General features: G+C 40.2%; 1 protein-coding gene across 1 annotated transcript in view; it reads right to left on the bottom strand.

Moving 5' to 3' along the window:
* Window positions 1-24,676, bottom strand: part of ATXN10 (ataxin 10) — a 160,176-nt gene that overhangs the window by 77,701 nt on the left and 57,799 nt on the right. Inside the window, exons 8-9 of the mRNA XM_082635894.1 lie at window positions 18,874-18,982; window positions 16,935-17,104 (exon numbers count right to left, since the gene is read on the bottom strand). Of these exons, the coding sequence (XP_082492020.1) occupies window positions 16,935-17,104; window positions 18,874-18,982 (279 nt within the window). The remainder of the gene's footprint in view (window positions 1-16,934; window positions 17,105-18,873; window positions 18,983-24,676) is intronic.

Genomic DNA, 24,676 nt, shown 5'->3' with positions numbered 1-24,676 from the left:
GAGATGTCACACGAAGCTGTACATCAGGAGCATGCCCTAAATATAAAACATTACCTACTGCTCTATTAATTCCACTTTAAATCACAGCTCCCGGCACTGTGGCGGGAGTATGTAGGCATGCGTGCACGCGCAAGCACACAGGCTGGTGTGTGTTTAAATTAACACCTGGCAACCTAAAAACAACATTTTTTTTCCTTTTATTTTTTAATTTTTTTTACAACTTTATTGGAGTATAATTGCTTCACAATGGTGTATTAGTTTATGCTTTATAACAAAGTGAATCAGTTATACATATACATCTGTTCCCATATCCCTTCCCTCTTGCGTTTCCCTCCCTCCCACCCTCCCTATCCCACCCCTCCAGGCGGTCACAAAGCACCGAGCTGATCATCTCCCTGTGCTATGCGGCTGCTTCCCACTAGCTATCTACCTTACGTAAAAACATCTTAAAGGTAACTGTCAGAGCATGAAACACTGCACTAACCAAGAATGTCCAAGGCTGTGAACACAGTACTGTGAGCACAGTAACACATCCAAAGCAACCTTGAAGTTTGGTGTGATATTCTGTAAGAAACTTCAGTTTTTCAAGATCAATACTTTGAATGTTCTGAACCAGACATCATGATCGTACAGCACTGGAGGGGGATATCTCAAGCCATGAGTACGTAATTCCATAAAACTAAAACTGGTTTTTCTGAGCTTGTACACAAATTTGAAACGGCTAGAAAGCCTGCGATACTACATGTAGACGCTGATGGTCCATGTATGCCTGTGCTCCACCCACTGTGGTTCAGGTCAACTCTCCAACGACCCTACTAAGGAGACTGTAGACCTACTTTGCACATGAAGTAGGGGAGCAGGGTGCACAACTCTGAGCCACAGGCCAGGCAAGAGCATTGGAAGCTCAGGATGATGGGGGTAGGGCAGGGGTGAAGGGCTGACTCTGGCTGGGGTCCCCTAACCCCTGCGTGGGGCCTTTCTGACAGCACTGTTCTGGTAACAAACAGCTAAGTCACTCTCTGCTGTACAAACTTTGAAGTATCAACTATAGTTGGAATTTTTTGCCTCTCATCACAAAGGCGGAATCTTCCATTTTTTACAAAGGTAAGTAAAACTAATAGACAGTGTACACAGAAGCCCAATAAATGCCAATTTAATAAATGTAGCCTAAATGAGTATGACCGATTGGAGAAAGTGTATCAGTGCTTAATTTTCTAATAAGGCTACGCTGAACTGTTTATAAAAACTATAAAAGAGAATAACACTTTTACTTTGCATGCGAATTCTAGTCACAATTCTGACATTAACTAAAATTTCAAAACACTTTCACATATAGTATACTAAAAACTCCTTGAAAAGGGTTTTATGCTATCTGTATTTACCGGTGCTATAAGAATATCCTTCTAAAACTGCTAGAAATGATTTTCCGAGATTAAAAGAAAATCCATCTTAAAGATAATACAGAAAGGACCGACTTCTCCCTCTCTTCAAAATGCTCAATGAAACATCCCTCCCTCCCTTGGAACACATTCTCCAGGGGCCCTGGAGGGGAAACAGCAAAATTCTAAATCTGACTAAACCTGGCTCTGGCCAGGCTTCCCCACCCTGGGCCTCTACTAGCCTTTGCTGCTGGGGCGGCTGGTAACAGGGCTCCTCAGCCCAGGGTGAGAGCACGGGGTGCAACTGTCCACCTGCGTTATAAGAATCAGCTGGTACTGCCCCCCTCTGCACAGAAGCTCTGACATGGTTCTGTTTGGGTTGGGTTGGGTTGGGTTGGTGGAGAGGGAGGGGGAGGGGGAGGGGGAGAGAGGGAGAGGGGGGCGTGGAGAGGGAGAGGGAGAGGGAGAGAGAGGGAGAAATTCCAGCAGGCGAGCGACACGCCTTCCCCCTCCCCACTCCCAGGGGCCTGCCAGTCGGATTTTTCTGTCAACGACCCCCCCACCCCGCCCCTCCCAGCTCAGACTTCCCCTGCCTGCCGGCCTCCTCCACACCCCCAGGCCCCAGGCTGTCAGTTCCAGGGCTGCAGGTGCAGACCAAAGTCACTCCTTGCCACCAAAAGGAGGAGGGTGTGATCTGTTTCAGAAAACATGTGAAACTGTGTTTCTCATCTCATCTCATCTATGATCCTCAAGTCTCCTCTTCCTCCCTCCTCCTGCACTGACTGTACGGGCCTCAAAAGATGAAAACTCCAACCCCGCTCCTGTCTGAACTCTGCCATGGAAATGACTTATTTTTAAAGTTTCCTGTTGGAGTTTTCCAGTGTGTAAATTCAACACTGTCACTAAATCATACCAAGTAAACAGCGATGAGTCATTCTCAGAAATCAGTCTCACGTTAGACCAATTATTCAAATGTCTGAGAGTAACATGAGCTAAGTGCAGCTTGGGGAAGGGTTTGTAACATAAGATGTACAGTAATACAAACAGTCCACCCGGAAAAGGACAATCACACCCCACCCACCCACCTAACAAGCAAACTTCTGATCAGCTGTCCCACCCAGCTCACAAGAGGGAACAAGGTTTCCTGCAATTCTCAGCAAAGGGGGCTGAAATGATACCTACGGGCCTTCTCAGAAAATTTTAGTCAAACAAACACTGGAAATATTCTTTAAGCTCATCATAGCTATTTAGCTATTTTCTTTTAATGCCAATAGTTTACTGTCTCTAAATGATTAAAGAACATATATTCTCTCTGCTTATGTATGTACGTGTGTCTGTATATATAATAGTATGTATTAGTAGACAGAATTTCATTTAATATAGGTATCTTTTTTGGAAATGTCAGTCTTTTAAGACTGGACTCAGAAAATTAATTACTTAAAAGTTGTCTGGATAAGCAAAGAGAATCATTTTTAGTCCTGCACCTGAAAGGTTGATACTGGATATTCTGCATGCATTTATTTACAAACAGAACTAGAATCTGTGACCACAAGGAGAAAATTGGAAGCACTGTGTCTCTGGCTAATGATGTTCTCAGCAGACAACCACTACAGAGGTGTGGCCAACACTGAGTCTGCACTGAACACAGCAGGAGGAGCAGGCGGCTGGGGAACGCAGGGCCAGGCCGCCTGGGTTCTCATGTGGCTCCACCACTGACTGGCAAGTATTTTAACCCGGACAGGCCTCAGTTTACAAATCTGTAAGATGGGGATAATAACACCACCTACTACTCTAGGAAATACTTGAGGATAAATGCACTGGCTTACGTAAAGGGCTTGGCAGGTGTCTGTCACAGTCAGCAGTATGCAATGCTTGCTTCTATTATTGTGACTGCTTTGTTACTATTCATTTTAGAAGCAATTTACTTTTCCGTGGTCTTAAATAAGGTTTAAGTTTTTATTTTTCCAATCTAAATAAGTGGCCAAGGTTAACTAATGCCTTTTCTCCAAAAGAAAATGTAGGTACTTCCAAATGTGGACAAGTTATTACCACTAGTAGCATAAAGACTACAGGCAAGGAAGTGACTACGGTGACTGACCACAGGTTTTAGGCTTGGTTAGGGGGAGAGTCTTGGTTACTCCTAACCATATTATCGAGTTTGCTCTCAGCAAAGACAGAAATACATCACACAAATATGTGAAAGCCTGATGAGGGCTTAAACTGTTTCCCCTCCAAGGTGTATCTGCATTGTTAACATAGGTCTGAACTGAAGGAACCATAAGGCTGATAATGGAATTGTCAGCGTGATGTTGATCACAGGGAAGATGGAGGGTCGCGGAGAGTCGGGCGTCCCCTGCCCACCTCAAGGGCAGCACCACACAGACATCCTGAGCACTGCGCAGGCGTGTGCACCCCTGAGGCAGACTTGGGAAGCTATCTGCCTCAAGAGCGAACGTGGCCAGCAAGGGACCACGTGTGGTTTTCCCGTCCAGGGCCCGGCGAAAGAAAGCAAGCCCGTCCTTAGGCAGAGGGAGGGCAGCCGCCAGGCAGCCAGGCAACTGGCAGGGCCCCTGTCCTTCCCCCTGCCTTGGCTCCTGCTCATGGCGCTGCCCCTCAGGGGCCCAACTCAGAGGGGCTGAGGCCCTGCTCCCCGAGGCGTCAGCAGAGGCGAGGATGGCTGTGCTGTGAGCCGGGCCCCGAGCCAGGACCTTCCTACAGGCCGTGCCCCGAGAGGCAGAGTGAGCTGGTGGCACACGGGCTTTGGGACTGGATGGGATAAACGAAACCCTCTACAGAACACGCCACTCGGGAACACCCAGGAGGCACTCGTGAAGGGCAGTCACACGCGTTATCACAAAAAATAATTTCATCCTCAGGATAAATGCATGAGGCCAGTAATGTTATCTCATTAGAGATGAAGGAGCTGAGACTCTGAGAAGTAAAGTGAACCAAGGCTGCCTTCTTAGCAAGTAAAAAAAAATGGAATTTAAACTTTCTTTTTCCGCCAAATCAAAATTTTCCCATACACTGTGCTGAGTGTAAGAGTGTGAGAATGCCAGAAGCAGGGAGTCGGGGGGAAGCTCACGCAGTAAACACCCGCCTGGGCTACCTCCCAACTGCTCTGCTTGGCTGACAAGACTCACTTTCGTGACTAACCTCTGGAGGGCCCAGGGGACCTGGGTGACACCCTGCCACTGGGTAGCCTTTGTACCACCCATGATGCCAAGAATGAAAAGCCAGAGCAGTAGACCAGAGTGGAGGAGGGATCCGGGATCCGAGCAGGACGAAGTCCCTGGAGGCTGGGGTACGCAATGAGGGAATAAATGGATCTAACACAGAATAGATCATCTTCAGAAACGGAAGATATTTAAGTCTTCAGTTTCAAGACTGAAACTGTCCTAAGATCCACAACTCCTCCCGTGGAGTTCAGAGCCCGTCAGTACGGCAGACAAAGGCCCACACGGCCTAGCTGGCCGGCCCTCCACTGTGGCCCCACCCCAGGTCCCTCGTCACCCTGCCACCCCACCTCCCACCCCCTTGGTCCTGGTTAAGTCCGGCAGGCAGCACGTGGTCCCACACACCTGCGCACAGGTGCTAATCTGCCTGCAAGGCCAACCCTCTTCTCTGCCTGCCTCTTCCTCAATCACCCTTGAAGGCCTAGATCCCAGGGCTCTTCCGGAAGCTCAGAGGTGAACCATTTACGTCGACCATCTAGAATGTTTCTACTATTCATTCTGAATACTTTTCATACACCACTTATTCGACTCTATTTTCACACCTGTCTCCCCCCTTTACAGTGTGAATTCCTTGAGAGTAAGCACGAGGCCAAATCCGTTTCTTCATTCCCAGCGCCTGGAGTACTGGCTGGTACACAGCATACGGCAGATACAGATTTGTTGAACTGCACTAAAAGCCTACACCACGCCGCCAAGTAGCACATTCGTTCATATTTGGAGTCAAAATTATTCCTGCTTTTACTCTTAACTGCAACACAGCAGTAGATTTGAATTAAAACTAAATTCCACAGCTTGAGACTAAATATCACTCTTGGTCCATTAGAATGTGATGGGTCTGAAATTAAATTCTATCCGAATGAGATAAGCAATAGGCTTTTAAGGGGGGCGGGGGGAGCAACCTCATAGTGACTTCAAGTGTTGATGAAAAAAAGGCTTTTTATAGGAACACGACTTTGATCCTCTTAATTTTCAGTTGCTGCCCGGAAAAAAAACAAAAAACAAAAAAACACGAAATATGCTGAAGATCAAAACTGTTTTAGATGTGTGACAGACAGTTCGATTATATTTTTTTAGAAAAGGAGAATACTCTCTAACATTTGAAATAAGAGCACTTTTCTCATTTAACCAGAGAAATGAAGCCTGGGGAGATACAAAGAAATTTCACAATGTCAAAAGCACTCAGATTTTATTAAGTTGAGATATGTAACAGAAATCTTGGACACTCATGCACTCGGCAAAAGCTAGTATACCCAAATCAGAACACCTGACAATAAAGGGTGAATTAGAATTCCTATTCCCCTCAATGTTCCACACATTGGAAAAATAACCTTTATTATTTCTCCCCTCTCTCTCTGTCTCTTACACATACACACCACCTACCACCTCCATCCCAGATATTACTTGTTGGCAGAATCATCCAGATCCTATGCTCATGTTTTAATTTTTCAAATCCTTCCACTAAAAATATGATTGAAACTATAATTGTTAAAGCCCCCAGACCTTGGCCGGGAAGGGTCAGGATGGTGTGCTACTCTGAAAGTAGAACAAGGAAAGAATTACCTTGGTCACTAATGAACTTGGCATATGCTCTTCTTATCACAGAGGAAAATCAGAATTCGGCATTCATGCCCCTTTCTGTTCTTAATAGTATTTTCTTATTATTAAAGTGATTCACATTCACTGTAAATACTACAAAAAAATACATGGGAAAAAGAAACCAATCCTTAATTTTACCAGCCAGAGATAACTGCTATTAATGTTGTAGTGTATTTCTTTGGGGTCATTTTGTCATGCACGTCTGTATCTGTGTAAATATACATATAAGATAGACACAAAAATATAAAAGTAGGGGTTTACGAGATACAATGTTGTGTCCTACTTCCAATTCCCACTGACCATAACGTCATGAGCACTGGGCCAATATGGTGCATGCTCTTTGAAAGCATGGTTTTATTGGTTACATATCGTACCACCGTAATTTATCGAAACATTCCCAACGGATGGAAAAGTAGATTGTTTCTAGTATTATCAACAATGTTGACATCGGCATAAGTATAAATGCAGCTGACCATGACGGAGTGCTTATCTGACCTCGTACAGGGACGATCTCATCTACTCCTCACACCGCTCTTTGCCATAAGAGCTAATATGACCCTCTTTCTGGCTGAGTAAACTGAGTTGCAAAGAGGCTAAATACTTTGCTCAGGGTCACCCAACTATTATTTAGCAGAACCCCAGGTGTAAACCTATTTAGGGTGGTTTGAGCCTGAGTTTCTCATTTATTTATAGCTAAGTCTATGACAATCTTCACTATTTCTAATCCATAAAATATCCTTGGTTATTCTGAAAAATCAACTAAATACTATCTAGACCTCTATGGTTCCATCTTTAACCCTTTACTCCTCTTTTTAATATTTTACTTATTTATTTATTTGGTTGGTTCGTTGCACCAGGTCCTAAGTGCGGTAGGCTGGCGGGCTCCTCAGTGGCAGCATGCATGTGGGATCTAGTTCCCTGACCAGGGATCAAACCCGGGCCCCTGCATTGCGAGTGCAAAGTCTTAACCACTGCCAAGATTTATTGTGGTGTTCGTTACGGGTCAGGTTAGATTTTTCTTCCAACTGGTTAACCAATTACCCCTGGTTCACTTTTATAACAAACTTTCCTTTTCTCTCTGGGTTTCTGGGCTTTCCTTCTCACATGTTAACTTTTTATAACTTCTCAGGCGTCTGCTTCTAAAGGATGCTCTCTTCCACTAACCTATGGATTTCTGTACATTGTTGATTATTTTAACTTCAGGGTATATTTTAATACTGTTGAGATAATTCCTCAGTTATTTTCATTTTTTGTCAAAATTCTGGGTTCCCCCCTCAGGGGACTGTAATTGGCCTAGCAATTAACAATGAGTCTAAAACCAACGCGTATCTTTACAATATTCCATATTTCCATCTAGGAACAAGGTACTCAGTTTATGTGGCTGGTTTTCCCCTCACCTAAGTCTCTCAGATACCTCTTGTTATGGATACTGCGAAATAATGGTTTTTACTATTAAACACAAATCCGTTTAAAACCCCTATAGTCTAGAAACTGACCACATGGCCTAGTAAAGGAAACCGGATTTCAGGCTTTTACAAACTGCTGAGTCCCCGCGGGCAAATGACTTTCCCACTGTCTTCCTTTCGGTATCTAGGGTATGCGTAAATGATGCTTCTGAGAAATATGCACGTCCCTGAAATGCAGTTTTCTACACTAATCTCCAGGAAGTCATAGACTACTGAAAACAGTTCAACAGGAACTAAGGAGCGCGATCACTGCCCAGAACAAAGTCAGTCCCACGTGCGCTGTTTTACAAAAGGTGCCCCCTCTTAAGGACTCACACGTTGGTCCAAGATTTCAAATGTCTCTTTCTCCAGTGAATGTGGATGCACTGGAGCACAGCAGAGAATCTGGGTCTGGAGGTCAGACGTCAGCCTGCTACTGCTCCAAGCAAGTAACTCAACTACCCAAGCTCTGACTAACGAGTAAATTTGGATACTCATCCACTGCCCATTAATTCCTCACACTGCACATTAGGTATAGTGGCAGGTGTTAAACCAGACACGTGTGTCCCGCCTGCAAGGAGCTTACAGTCTCCTGGGGAAGAGAGCAGTGGGAACCACGGAAGAGCCTGGCACAGGCAGGAGCCTGGTTAGTATGCAATAGTAACAGACTACAGTAAATTGTTGTATTTGATTTATATATTTAGCATGATTCTTCCTTTTAAACAACATGAAGCCTTTTCTGCAAAAGAACAAGCTGATCACTCTACAAGATACAGAAAGGGGCTTGTGGGTCTTTCAAAAGAAAAAATTTACAATACACTCAACCATGACATGTGTCCTCAAGATAGGAATTTTAATTTCATTTACTGTAACAGGAACTATAAGTTCAGGAAACTAATGGTGACGGTTTGATTTATGAATTTTGACATATTTCTTGAACTGGGATTACATTACAAAGAAGTGGAATTCTAAGCAAGCCAGCTCTTGCCTATACATTCAATCTTCAAATCAAAAAGCTGGGATTCTGTGCAACGTGCTTCTGACAGACGGAAAACACAGAGTCTAACTGAGATGGGCCATACACCTGTAATTTAAAAGTTCCTTAACACACTCTCGGGATTGAGCTAGAGCAGATTTTGGTATCCACACAGAAAACACTTCAGCTCTCTACTCAATAATAACGAAAGAGAAATTCAACTCAGAAAGTGGTCAAACTGAAGAGAAAAAAAACACATTCTCATCCTAAAGAAAGTTCTCATATTTGCTTTCACTCTGCTTCCTCCCAAAAGTCCCATCTATTAGAAAAGTAATAAACAGAGAATATGGAATATGAGGGTTTCTGTAAACACCTGTGAAATGTGTACAAATTTCCATTTAAATACGTACAATGGGGAGACACTGAAATGAACTAGATCTGCTCATTTACAGTGAGGCTGGTGCGGGAGGGGAGAGCAGGAGGTGGTAAGGAACACCAGACACCAAGACACGCTATGAGATGCTTTATGTAAGTGATCACATTTAATCCTTCCAACCCGGTGAGGTAGGTGTAACAGTTTCCACTTTACACATGAAGAAGCTGAGATTCAGAGGTTAAGTCACATGTCCCAATTTATACTTTATACAGCTAAAAAGTGGTGAAATTAAGAGGCAAAAGTGGGCTTCTCTAAGTCTTGTCTGGATTCTCTGCACTGTCCCAAGCCTTCTGTCCGTTGTAAGGTTCCCCCATAAGCATCACTCATATTTATGGATCCAAATGTTACAGCCGAGGGAAGACAGAGGAGCCAGTGCCAGGAGAGCCCAATGTCAGGACATTTTCAATAGCCTATCTGGAATTCCCCAGTTAGTCAGGCATAGAGTTACGGTATTGAAGCTTCCTGTAAAAATGGAAAAATACGTGTCTGGGAAAGAGGGCCGATTAGCCATTATCATCCACGGAGATCTAGGGAAAGGGGTTTCACAGAAGACTAATCCTCAAGGGAGAAGCAAGGAAAAGTGGTGGTGGTGGAAGATGATTAGGAAGGTACCACTTTTACTCACTAAAGTAAAACTGAGTGACACTAAAGTCAAATTTTGTGTATGTCATGGTTTTGCCAGGCGTCAGTTTATGGATGCATATCACACTACAGTCTTAAGTAAAAACAGCAGCACACATATGCTGCAATGTGCATCAGAATTAACAACTGATAAGGTATTTACATACAGAAACTGAGGGTGGGGGGAGTATAAAGAAGGGGAGCAAGGAGTAGATTGACAGGGTAGAAAGGGGAGCGGGGGCGAGAAAGCTTCCCTGCACTGACCTCAGAAGGTTTTGAGGAGGCACCTTATGACCTTGAGTTCTAAAGGCCAAGTTAAGGTCCCTGGGGTAAACAATGCAGGCTGGGAAGCCCACACAGGGCAGGCACAGGCCAAGAAGGCAGGTGCTGGCCTTGTGGGAGGACAGAGCGCCAAGGGCCCTGCCACCTCAACCCACTCTACAGCAGCACAAAGGAAACACCAGCACACACTTGTCAAGCGCTCATTTCTCCGCAGACCACGCACTCAGTCAATTCTCTGGGTAACTGTTGAGTCAGCCAGCACTGACGCAGAAGACAAGGACTGACCCCTGCTAAGAGCAATAACCTTAAGAAAATAATTAGGAAAGAGCAAGAGATTTTCTTAAGTTTCATGATTTAATAGGTGAATATGCTGCTTAAGAACATTTCAAATAGAAAGAAATCATTTTTAAAAAGGATTTAATAGTTTGCCTGCTCAAGGATTCTCCCATCTGGATGTGAAAGGTACCCCTCCCCTCGAAAAAAATCGTGTTACGAATGCTTAACAATCATAAATTTAGTCTAAAACTTTAAGATTAATGAAAAAAGTGCAATCAGATCTACAAAGCCTAAACTTCAGATTAAATTTTTTTTAATTATTTGCAAATATTACGCTATATAGATATCTTAACAGTCTAAAATATAGATATGGATAAATCAAATAAGAATAAGGCAAATTACAATAAGTTAGAATATATTCAAATATATCCTAAACATAAAAGACTTTCAAAAATAATTACAGAACCCAGAATTTAGAAGAATATTAATTTTTGTTTAAAAAAGTTATTTTATTTTTACTACATGTCTTTGTTTACAAGTATAGTCAGGAAATTTTATAGTAAAATTGAGACTCCTTGAAGAGGAGGGCTGTGTCTTATCTGCTTTATATTTTCAGCATCTAAAACTGTGCTCAGTATGTAGTGGACAGTTGACAAATATTTTAAAATAAATTCTCATTCAAGAAAAATTTACTGAATGCTTACTATGTAGCAGGTACAGTTTAGATGTTGGGAATCACACAATGGGTAAAACATTTTAATGAAAAATGTATCACAAAGATTTCATATATATGTATATATAAAAATGAAACCTACCTTCAAAATAGATTATTCCAAATTGGGGTGGTCAAACAGTTTATTGTCTTTACACTTTGAACTTTTCCATATAGGACAGGCTTATTTTTAAAATGAAGTTATGCCTTTAATGAAAGCTTTCTGCATGCATACGTTTGAACACATGGGATCAAACGTGTGTGAATGCTAGCAATCTTTTCTATTAGGAGGAGGAAGAGGAAGAGAAGAAACTGAACAGCATTTCCACAAAACCTTTGGCAGAATGGATTCAGCAGCCAGAACAGTGGATGGCCCACCTTAGTCAATATGATTTCTTTGGGGGGAAAAAGGTAGAGAAACTAGATCAGCTGCTCATCCATTTTTGAAAATGCATTTAGCTTTATGGCAAAACAAAAACAAAAACCATGTTTGGTTTTTCTTCCAATAAAGCATTCAGTTAAAGAATTCATGACAATAGCAAAGAAAAGAAGAATGGGGAAGGAAAAAAGTAAACTATACACTCCTTATTCTAACAAAGAAGAAGCTGGAGAATGCTTTCTTCATGTTTACAGCAATATCTATGTGCTTCTCACAATAGAAACCAAAATAAAATCTCCATTTCAGGTCCACAAAGGTTTTAAAAGTAAACTAACCACTACAGATGAAGCAAGAAAATACCACGTTAAGTCGAGCACAAAACACAAGGTAAGAAGTCGCTAAGTAGTTAAGCACATCTCCCTACCATGACTTGGTAAAGGGAAGTCTAGAAATTGCTTTACAATTCAGGAAATACTAGAATCCATCATGTGTACAGACCTAAGAGTTCAAGATTCATGGAAGACTGGGTAAGACAAATTTCTGAGCAGATTTTCAATCTGAAACTAGGCAACTTGATCCTCTTAAACACTGCCCAAAGACACAAATGGAAAGGAAGATTATTGCCCTTCGTGCTACTGTGGTGCAGGCCAGCTCCCGTCCTGGCTGAGAGGGGGCTACTCCAGGCACTGGCACAGCCAGACCGGAGGACCACGTCACTCATCTGCTCCTCTCCGACGGCCCTCCCCACAGGGACTTTGGTTAGAGCTGCTAGTGCCCGTGCGAATCTCCCTACTAAGGTGACTCCGTCTTCCCCAGAGCGTGCGGCACATAGCAGTTTCCAGTCAATAAATGCTAGCTGAATTAAATCACACTTAGTCTCTCTGAGCCTTGGTTTCTTCATTTAGAAAATGATGATAATATCTTTTCAGCCTTTTCCACAGAGGTGTCAAAAGGCTCCAAAGAACTAACGCAGATGAAAAGAACTTTGTAACAGGGAAAGGGCCACATAACTAACTACAGGGGGAGCCATCCAGCAGGTGGGCACGCACTCAGTGCAACGAACAAAGTTACACAGACAAGCACAGAGACCAGGCTGGGTTTAAATGGCTTCTGATCAAACCTCAGAGCAGTCAGGTAGTACACAAAGATTCCAGGAAGTGTGTGTCGGTAACTCTAGGATTCCAGTTCAACGAGGCAAGGATGGCCCCTCGGTGCTCCCAGAGGGGAAGATGCACAGGAGGACACACCTGTCTGTCTTATCCATCTAAGGGTCCGAGGCTGGGACCATCCACATTTGATGCATGGATGAATCAGAGACAGAGATGTGAGCAGCAAACGGGTGGCAGACTTGAACCAAGAGCAGGCCCAAGGGGGCTGCTTAGCCTGGGAGGGCAGGGTTCACCAGCCTCCAGCATCTTAGGTCTCAAGTCATTCAGGAAGTCTGTTTTAAACCCCTTCTCCAAACCCTTGGAGAGCTCCCAAATGAGAAGCTCCATGGTACAGGGGAGACAGCACAGGCCCAGGAGCTCACAGACAAATCTAAATTCTACTCTGGACTCTGCAAATCACTAACTGGTGGCCTCTCCCTACAGTGTGGCTGGCAGAACCGGATTTGCAGGGCTGATGCAGAGATTCAAGTGGATAACACATGCAGTTAGTTCACCAAGCACAACACTGGACATAGTAGACACTAAACAAATCAGGAGTCCCTTCTTCCCTCTGGGTGAGGGATGAACTACATTAAGCTCAACGATACAAAATCCCCCTAACTCATACTTTTAGTAGAGAAAGAGCCAAACATCCTTTTAGGCCCCAATTTGCAGAGAAGTGCGACAACCCATCCAGAGGATACAATGGAAATTAATGGCATGGTGATAAAGACCTGCTACATAACCATCCATTTCTCCAAAATTATAACTAAAGTCATCAAGTGCTAGTGAACTCCATCCTTTGAGGCATCAATGAGCAAGGCTAATAATGTCTCATGCTCAGATTGAATCAGGATTTGGCTGCAAGATTGTTATGCTGTGGTAGATTCTTTGGAAAGAGAAAAAAAAATCCCACAAGCAATGCTTTCAGGTTAAGCTTTTTGTTGGCATAGGTAAAAAAAGTAGGAGAAACAGAGGCATTCTTACACTCAAAGAATGAACTCCTTCATACCTTCAAGAGTGTTTGCTCAGAAGTCAGCAGTGCTATTAGCAACTGCACACGTGAAGGACACACTATAGACTTCCTGTGAGCCCCGCGACCTCTCCAGAGCAGCACTCGGGCACACTCCGTATTTACTTACGGTGCAATCTGACCCTGACTTCAGTGAGTTATTTCATAAGCCTTTTAAGGGTTACTACATTTTGTTCCTTTAAGAAGCCAATCCAAATTAGCAACAAAAGTATAGGTAAACACAAGAAAACCACTTCTTTTGTGCTCCTGAAGAAAGGCAGTCTTGGTCATTAAAAAAAGGTAAAGTGTTTTATCCTCTATCAACTTTCTCTTACAAAAATCAGTCCAGTAATTTTCCAAGGGTGGATCAGTAGTCTTCCACTCACACCTGCTTGAAGATGAGGAGCCGTCAAAACAGTATACACATGTAATAAAGGAGCAAATTACCCAGTGTTAAGTTCTGTGCCACGTCCTATAGGAATTATTCCAGTTATCAAATGCTGCAAAACACGCTACCCCAAAACTTAGCATCTTAGGATGGCCATTCCATTTTCAACCTTTTCTCTCCTCTGTTCTTTAGACTGGATGATTTCTTCTGTTCTTTAGACTGGATGGTTTCTACTCATCTATCTCCAAGTACACTGACTCTTTGTCATCTCAAGTTGTTAAGCTCATTCAGTAAAATTTTTGTAGTTTATTTGGATACTGCATTTTTCAGTTCTAGAACTTCCACTTGGTTCTTTTTTATAGTTTCCATTTCTCTGCTGAGATAAGCTATCTTTTCATTCATTCAAAGCATGTTTTTTTTTTACATCCTTGAGCATAGTTACAACTGCTTTAAAATCCTTGTCTGATAAACCCAACATGTGTGTCACCACACAGTCTATCTCCGTTATCTTTTTTGTCTGGATAACGGGTCATATTTTTCTGTGTTTCATAAGTTATCTTAGACATTGTGAATGTTATGCTGTGGAAAATTCTAGATTCTATTACATTCCTCTAAAGAATATTGATATTTTTGTTTTAGCAGGTAATTACCTTGGTTGGACTTAAACCGTAAACTCCAGGGTGGCAGCTCAAATCTCAGTATAATTATCTTATCCTTAGCTTAGCTGCTTGGAGCCCGCCCCATGCATCTCTGATTCAGGCACCAGCAGGGATTGAGGTGGCTGGTACACAGAATGTGGGGCTTAACTTTCTCCTTTCCGGGATTCCCCCTTTTACTTTCTAAAGGCTGTGACTGCTCCAAACTGTCCTTTGATTCTTTAAGCTAAAAGTGCTGTAGATTTTCTATCAGAGTTTTAACTGCCCTGCATGGCACACTCTCTGCTGCGCCGTTCTTCCAACTGTCATTTCGATTCCAAAATCTATCTGTTTGTGTCAAATTTGAGTGTCTTCACATAGCTGTCTTTTGTCCAGAGTTTATAATTATTATTTGCAAGAGGATCAGTCCAACGTTAGCTTACAGGGGCATTAACAGAAGCAGAACCTACAAAAAAAATTTTTTTCCCCAATTTTTTACTTTTTCTCACAGTGTTGTGGGTCATGAATTCAGAAAGGGCTTTGCCAGGCAGGCTGTCCCTGATTCATGTGGAATCAACTGGGCAACTGAGGAACTGAGCTTGGAACGAAGGAACTGAGCAACTACCTAAAAAGTTCCCAGATGGTTTCTCACTTACATGCCTGGTTCCTTGGTGTTCCTTGACTAGTCCCTTTCTCTCTCCTCACTGCATCTCATCCTCCAGGACTTCTCCATGTGGACTTGGTAATCTCAGGGAATTGCATGATGATCTCAGGGAAACTGCACTTCTTACGTGGTGACTGGCTTCCACGAAGCCAGATACAGAATCTGCCAGACCAGTCAAGGGCTACACCAGAAGTGGTACAGGATCACTCCCACCATATTTTATTATTCAAAGCAGTCACAGGGCCTTAGTCATCTAGATTCAAGAGGATGGAGAAGTAAATCTAACCCTTGATGGGGGAGTGGCAAAGTCACATTGCAGGAATACATGCAGAATGATGAGGTACTTCTGCAGCCATCTTGGAAAAAATATAACCTGCCACACATATATTCAATATCTGACGAAGCAAAACAAATGCCACCCAAAGTAAAACTCTGGAAAAATACAGGCAGACTTGTTCAATATGAAGCATATGGTCCAATTCTCGTGCCATCTCTTTTTAATCACATTATCAATACAATTGCCCCTAAGCTATTCAGCACAAAAGAGGTTTCTAATGGCAGTCTATTGAGTTTTCAGAGATTTAATACTTAAACATCATGTCCATTTCAAGATATCGGGAAGAAATGCTTATGATGCTATCATCCATAAATGTAGGGCACAGATGTTAAGGTTTGTTTTTTTGTTTGTTTTTTTATACATCTTTATTGGAGTATAATTGCTTTACAATGTTCTGTTAGTTTCTGCTGTACAACAAAGTGAAATCAGCCATATGTATACACATATCCCCATATCCCCTCCCTCTTGAGCCTCCCTCCCACCCTCCCTATCCCACCCCTCTAGGTCATCACAAAGCACCAAGATGATCTCCCTGTGCTACGCAGCAGCTTCCCACTAGCTATCTATTTTACATTTGGTAGTGTATATATGCCAATGTTACTCTCACTACGTCCCAGCCTCCCCTTCCCCCTTCCATGTCCTCAAGTCCGTTCTCAACATCTGCATCTTTATTCCTGCCCTACCACTAGGTTCATCAGTACCATTTTTCTAGATTCCATATATATGTGTTAGCATAAGGTATTTGTTTTTCTCTCTCTTACTTCACTCTGTATGACAGACTCTAGGTCCATCGGTTTGTTTGTTTTTTAAGATAACAGTTAATAAAAACTACTGTTTATTAAACGTCTACTATGTGTTTGAAAATTTCTAGGTTCTATTTTTCATTCACTGTTCTCTATATAAACAAATAGTGTGTTTAAATGCACAGACTTAGGACAGCATTGACTATTTAAAAGAAAGGAGGGGCCTCCCTGGTGGCGCAGTGGTTGAGAGTCCGCCTGCCGATGCAGGGGATACGGGTTCGTGCCCCGGTCTGGGAGGATCCCATATGCCGCGGAGCGGCTGGGCCCGTGAGCCATGGCCGCTGGGCCTGCGCGTCCGGAGCCTGTGCTCTGCAACGGGAGGGGCCACAACAGTGAGAGGCCCGCATACAGCAAAAAAAAAAAAAAAAAAAAAAGAAAAAAAGAAAAGAAAGGAGACTGGCTCAAACACTATGGACAAAGACAACACAAAATTACAAAAATACAAACCCTAATACAAACAAATATGACACATTATGTTTACCTGTGGCAATATATGCATATAGATATACCTCAGGCTACTTTCTAAGCACCTCAAGCTTCATTCCCCAAAAGTGAATGGATTCTAAATAAAGCCACGTGTGTATGAAATATACTAAGAAAGAACCGTACCTTGTCTTGGTTATCTTTATTCTTGTAACACAGATTTCCAATCAGACGGATGAGATGAGACCTGAAGCCCTCAGCCATATTTGAGATGTCACCTTCTGCTTTTATGCAAGCACAGGGGCTGAAGATGTTTACGGTATCAAGGCCAGCTACATGAATCGCTCGTAAAAGTTCTATGACAAAAACAATGAACTTCATTTTCCATAGAAAAATTTTTATTTTTATGTTTTATACTAGATTCCCATAAATAAATCTAATTTATTTTAATGGATTAAAATAAAATACAGGTAGAGTACTGAAAGCTTTCTTTAAAATAACAATTAGAAGGCTCTTCTGCTTTTGCTTTAGAATTTTTCATGACTCTAGTTTTGCAGATAAGCCAAAATGATTACCCCCACCTGGACTTTCTATTTATCCACAAAGAAAAGTTAGCTAAAAAATTTCTACCATCTTTCCTAGTAAAAGGATTCCAATTCCAACTTCTTTATGAAGGAACTCATGCGACAACTACAGTCAGCTAAGTCTAACCTGCAACACCTATCTGTAATGAGCCATATGACAAAAACTAAGAAGCATGTTGATTTTTTTTCTCATTGTCCAGATAATCAGAAGGCAGCATGTGTTCCCCATTCATCTATGTTGGCTACCCTCAGGAGAAATAACTTAACATTGTTATACTCTATGAAATGCTTGTAGGCAGCCTATGAAAGTAGACAATCTTCCAGAAGCTTTCTTAAATGTTTTCACATGATCTCATTTAACACTCTCAATAAAGTTACTAAAGGCAGGTCACTTTCCCAATTTTATAATGAAGAAATCAGGCTCAGAGAAGTTAGTAATTGGGCAGAGTTGGGCTGACAACCCATGTTTGCCCTGGCTCCAAACACATGCTTTTCCCACAATGATTCAGTTTCTCAGGTTTGTGATGTCTTATTTTACTTATCACTGGAAGCACCGCATTCAAAATAAAACACTGATATGAGATTCTAAATATCTCCTAAAGCTCACTGCTAACTCATCTACCCATCTAGACAACAATTCATCTTCCTTAGCATATGGGTCTCCAGAATAAGTATAATCTTTTTTTTAAAGAAAAAAATAGCAAACACTGAAGAGCAACCATAAGCATGGCTAAGCACAAGGAACAGGTTGTAGATGAATTATTTTGCAAACAGCTTTTTAGCAAAGATGGGAATATTTCAAGCAATGGCTTCTCATTTAAAACAGTTTTCTTATAAGAACAGAATACATAATTATCAGTACTACGGGTAAAGCAATATTCTTCACGTTCCATAAGTGTAACTGGAAAAATCTACTAACAAATCTGGTAAAACTACAGGAGCATGAAAATCGCCAACATCGTCGAAACCCCATCACTGTCATAACCCCCCCATCACTGTCATAACTGCCCCCTCCATCATCACCATCACAACCACTACTGATGGAACACCCACTATGGGCACCCTGTGTTAACAGGATTAATATCCTCATCAACTGATTAGGCATCACGAACAGCAGGTTAAGTGGCAAAAGCCTGAGCTGTTACCAAAACACTGTGATTCCTTTCAAGAAAAAATATTCCAAAAAAATCTCAAAAATATACTAATACACTGAAAGTTAAGGATCTGTGTTTGAACTTATACTACAGTATGACAAGTCAAAGATTTTTTAGTTAAAAATAATATGGGGACTTCCATGGTGGTCCAGCGGTTAAGACGCCACGCTCCCAATGTAGAGGGTCCAGGTTCAATCCCTGGTCAAGGAACTATATACCGCATGCATGCCACAATTAAAGATCCCTCACGCTGCAACCAAAGATCTCACACGCTGCAACCAAAGATCCCGCATGCCACAACTAAAGACCCAGCACAAATAAATAAATAAATAAATAAATAAATAAATAAATAAATAAATAAAATAATATGTGCAGTATTTCACTCACCAATCACTCTTTCCAGCAAGCCAGGATAAACCTGTAGATAGCCGAGCAGGTCAGTATTAGCACTCATTTCACAAAGGACATCAAGAAGCCTAATTGTAGCCAGTGCCTCCTAAAAGGAAAAGAAAATATGACTTTTAAGGCAAGCTAAAATGATTTGACTATTATTAAATAACTGTAGGAGAATGAAATATTACAAAAAATATTCAAGAGACAGTGCTTGTAACATCTAAACAGAGAACCAGAACTATCAAGAACAAAACAGAAGTATTAAACATGTACAGGAATAATCATTTTCACCAACAGCAGACATCTGCTATCAAGAACGCAAGATTATGTGTCATTATGTGTCTTCTGGAGCAAAGAGTAAGAAAAGTTCTTATTCAAGCAAAAATACCTTCCAACAGTGGAATAAATGTTCAAAATTACTAGCTATGTACATAACATTTATGCAAATACTTTCTTTTTAAAGCGTTCCCAGCAAGCAAGTTCTACTTTAAAGATACAAATATCCCATGAAATACATTAATTTCTTGTCCACAGGAATCCTGTAAAATGCTGTGGTTGAAAGAACTTCAGCTGCAATAACTTGGATTATTTCTGGGTGAATATAAACCTATATGCAATATCTTGGTAGCTTAGAAAAGATACTTGAAAATGTTAGTTCACATAACTACTAAATAACTTATTATCAAACAGAGTACATGATCAAGAAACTACCAGCTACCAACTGCATGGCATTAGGTAGTCTAAATATAATTTTAAAATGTAATTTTTGCACAGATTTTTTTACTTCATTTTTACAGTGCACATTATTTGACAAAATGTGGTAATATAAGTTTAACCATTTATTATCTCACATAATGTTCTTCAAAAGAAAAACAAGTTATTTCCTTTTTAAAATTCTAAATGTGTATTTATTATTCTCCAATTAGGAGACAGTATTTTTTTAAAAGATTTCTTTGATGTGGACCACTTTTACAAGTCTTTATTGAATTTGTTACAACATGCTCTATGTTTTGGTTTTTTGGCCATGACGCATGTGGGATCTTAGCTCCCCAACCAGGGATCGAAACCACACCTCCTGCACTGGAACGCCAAGTCTTAACCAGTGGACCGCCAGGTAAGTCCCCAGGAGATAATATTTTAATATAGTATTCTGAAATCTCAAATAGCAAGAAACACACATTTTTTTGTGTCTTTAATTTTGTTTAATAGGTTTCGCTTGCTAGTTTAAAGGTTAGGAGAAAATATCTAGATTAGAAGTCTGTTTAGAAGACTGGAGCAAATCTATTAACTTATTTAGCACAGCGTCTGCATCCTTTTATTAAATGAGTAGTTGCCCAGACGGTCATCTTCAGATACCACTTCTCCTTCAAGAAATGGCTGATTGGCTATAGGTCTGGGGCAGAGCACATATGAGATGACCCTGGATACCTTGTCATACCAGAGAGCAAGGCAGCTATCAGTGTCTCCTCGGATCATGTCAGAAGGAATCAGATGCAACTTGAAGAGGCTCCCCCGGCCAGCAATGGCACGTGAAACCATTAGGAAGAATTACTGCTAAAATGGACTGAAAACAAATCCAGTGGTTTACAAGCCATGACTTCATAATAATGATTAAAGTAAAACGAAACAACTCACTCATCAACTTTGTATGATACCATAAAACCAGCTCAATACTTTGAAGACTGGTAATCAAAGGTGGGGGGGATCAACCATTTATTCTGTTTTTCTTAATCAAAATGAACCTTGCATAACCTAATAGTTTATTAGAAGTTTCTCTTTATAAAATATTCCAGCTAAAAAATGAAAAATGAATGATAGAGTCCAAATACCACCATTTCACAACCTGCAAAGAATTAATGGATCTAGGCAATAGTCATTAACAACTGCTAACATTACAAAAAGAGACAACCAGACATTATATGACTCTTGATGAAAGTACTTATCACCAACAATGAAATATACTAGAAAGAGAAAAAAAGAAGAAGAAGAAAAAAAACCCCAAATCTGAATAAGCCTCTGGAAGGAATTATCATTCACAGGAAAGGCAAGGAAAAGAGGGGGTATGTTAAACCCCACCATGGAGATATCCTCAGCAAAAACGAAACTGTAGGAAACTGTACAGGTGCAACAACCCAGTTCAACAGAAAATGAGCAAAGGTGGGAAAAAAAGAGAGGAGGAAGAGGAAAGCGGAACCTAGTTAAAGGAGATTTAAGATACAGCAGCCAATTGCAAAGTATGCCCTTATATCCTGATTCAAAGAAATAAACTTGAAAAAGAATATCAGACAATGGGGAACATTTAAATACTGTTCATTTGATATTAAAATTTTATTAAGTTTTCAGATGTGCTAACTGTATTTTACTTATGTATGAAGACTCCTTATCTTTTAGAGACACATGTAAACTATGAACTGATGAACTCTGTGGGAGCCCTCTTTGAATCGGGGGCAGCTGGCATAAGAACGGGTGGGACTGTTGATAAAACAAGAATGGGGGTGAATTGATAAGTGTTGAAGCTGAGTGATGGGGTTTCAAGACACTTTTTCTCTTAGTCTATGTTTGAAATTTTTCATGATAAAAAGACAAAAATAAAATTAGGGGGTTGGAAGAGATGATCTGAAGTTTCCTTCCAGCTCCTAAATTCTATGATATTCCCTGAAATAAACCCAAAAGAAAATTAATCTATCCTAACCCACCACATCTCCAGTTTTAATCATTAGAATCCTTTTATTAATGAAGCGTTTCTAATGAGCATTTGGAAACTAATAATGAAATAACAGCCAGAAAAAATTACTTTTTTAAAAAAATAAGAGGAATAAGTGAGATACCCTTCCATTATTTATAAGTATTATAAAACTATATTCATTAAGTCAGACACAGATGGGGGAAAAAAGATGTAGGCAAGTCAAAGGAACAAGATTTTGAAGTTGTTTAAAGAGAAAAACAGAGATCAGTCTACCATCTAGATCATCTGCCTGGGCTCACTTTACCAATTCAGTGTCTCTGAGCTATTTTACAACATTGTCAGTTGCATAAAACTGACAACAATGCCAATGATTCTTGTCTACAGAAATGGAGATTACTTCTGTCTGGCTGGAATGCAATTAATTATTGCCTTGTGCATAGACTAGTTTCTGCATCTCTCTGTAAGTTCATTTCAGCATTCCTTTATCGCATATAAACATATGAATTCATTTGAATTCTTTAACAGTTGTTAGTATCTTACTGATTTCCACCGTAAAAGGTCAGAAATCCAGAAATGGATCCAAAATTATATTAAAAATTTAACATATGATTTGGGTAGCACTAAAATTAGTAGAAAGGATGAGATTATTCACTAAATGGTATTGATACAATAATTAACAGATAACTTTTGGGGAATAGTAGCTATGTACCAGTCAGTATACTAAGTGCTTATATTAAAATACAATTCATTTTATAGGCAAAAGAAACTGGAGCACAAAGAGGGTAAGTAACTTCCAAGATCACACACCAATAATAAGAAATCCAGGTTCAAACCCAAGCAGTCTTCTACCAAAGATTATATAGTCTTGCAGAGTTAAGACACAAGCAATTCATTTGGATCTACACTACACTTCTTACTCAAAAATAAATTCTAGGTTAATTACAAACTCAGACAAAGTACTGAAAGAACTAGAATATATAGGTGTATATTTCCACAATCTAAGTGGAGATGATTTTAGTAATCTGTAAAAAAAAAAATTCAGAAGTCATAAGGATAAAATTGATAAGCCTAACTAGATTAAAAACAAAACAAATTCCTAAAAGGCTAAGACTACCATAAATAAATTCAAACAAAAAATTAACTATGGGCAAAAAAAAGTTTCTTATATGTGTAACAAAAGATTAACTTTCTGAAAATGCTCATTAATAAACGTATTTTAAAAGGTAACCTAACATGAAAAACAAACTAACATACTGATCACTGAAAAACAAGAGAGAAATGATAATTAGATTAGTGAAGGGGTGCAGACCCACACACTCTTGTACTCTTAGGTGTGTCATTTAGAAATTTCTCTTACAAATTTTAAATAAACATACTCCCTCTACTCAGCAATTCAACTTCAAGGAACTTATAATCCCAGACCTACTTGTCCAAAATTGCAAAGATATTTTTACAAGGATGTTCACCGTAGTATTATTTGTGAAGGTTTTTAAGAAAACAAATCTGTAAGCAACTCATATGTACATCTATGAAGAACAAAAGAAAAAACTTGTGATGCATCTATATAGTGAAATACTATTCAACTATTAAAAAGGGTGAGATGAATATGCACATGTGTTAGAGTGTACGAAATATCGGGGTAAGTGAAAAGGAAGTTGCAGGGTAGAATTAGTATATTGTGTCTCAAAAAAGCAACAAAATGTATAGGTGTGTATATACAAAAAAGTTTCGGAAGGAAAAAAGTATACGCTGATGTATCTGTAGAAAATAGATGGGGGATGGGTGAAAAAGAGGAGTTCTTAACCTTCTGTTTCACAGCATTTGGCCTGAATTATTTTTTCTTACAACAAAGAAAATATTTCATAAGAAAAGCAAGTTTCACTACAGCAAGTGACAAGACTGAGACTCAAGATAAAGCTAAACTGACTCTTCAATCTTAAAAAAATAAGCATATTACAACTGACAAGAACACACCAAAAACTGGAAACAAGTAGTACGCCAAAATTCACCAAAGGACAGAAACAGGTATGTTAATATGAGAACCTAAGACTACTTGTATAAAGGAACACACGAATAAAACCTCAGAATTTTAAAGCCAAACAATTAAATAAATTTAAAAACTGATGCTATTAAAAACATCTATTTTCATTCTGATTTTTAGGTCATAGCATCGTGAGAACTTTATTGGACATCTTGTCCTAAAAATATCACAAATGGGTAAATGCAGTGGTTTGCTGGTAAACTGGCAGTGGATTCAGCAGTGAATGGTATAAACACTTCCACCGTGGCTGACTTCAAACTACCAAGCTCACAAATTTCTGCATATTTAATAACTGACTCTCAGAGGTTGCTACAGGCCAGCTCCAATACACTACGAGGTTTATGGTATATTTAATATTGAGGTACAAGTCCTTCTTAAATACTACTATGGCTTTTTTTAAAACTTCAACCTTAAAGGATACCATATATACATTAACAAGTACAAGTCATGAGTATATAGATCAATGAATTTTCAAAAAGTGAACTATTTGGGCTTTTCAAAAAAAAAAAACTATCTACAATTTTCTATCTATTAATACATAATAATTCCTCCCACCTTTAAAGAACAAAGTGTGAAAAATATAACTTTTCCTAAACATAAAAAGTTACATCAGGTAACTTCTTAGTACAATATTGAAATCATCTATACTTTAAATATAAGTGCCTTGAAAAAGTTCAAAGCTGGATTTAACAAGTACTAAGTGTACTTCATTTTCTGTCTCCTGGAAAATTCATTTTTGAAACTTCCTTGAAGCACAGCTCGCTGCTCCTCCTGCTGGAAACAGAGACAACTCTATCTCCAGAAAGGGAAGCTACAAGTAAAGCTTTCTGCTACCACAGAAAGGAGAATTAAAATACTGACCTTACCGTGAGACCTGACACGGCCTCCCTGATCCAGCACAGAAAATCAACAGCGAAGCAACCTTGAAGAAAGTATTTTCACAAAGAAGGAAATACACTTACATGGCAGAACAAGCATAATCACGGCCTACGTTTACTGTGGGAGTTAACAGGTCCGCAGTGTCACACACAGCCCTCCAGGAAATGCTGTCGGTCAGGGTCCACCTTCCC

This window comes from Mesoplodon mirus (assembly GCF_964341445.2).
Source record: "Mesoplodon mirus genome assembly, chromosome: 11".
NCBI lineage: Eukaryota > Metazoa > Chordata > Mammalia > Artiodactyla > Ziphiidae > Mesoplodon > Mesoplodon mirus.
This window is presented reverse-complemented; position numbering and strand designations above follow the sequence as displayed.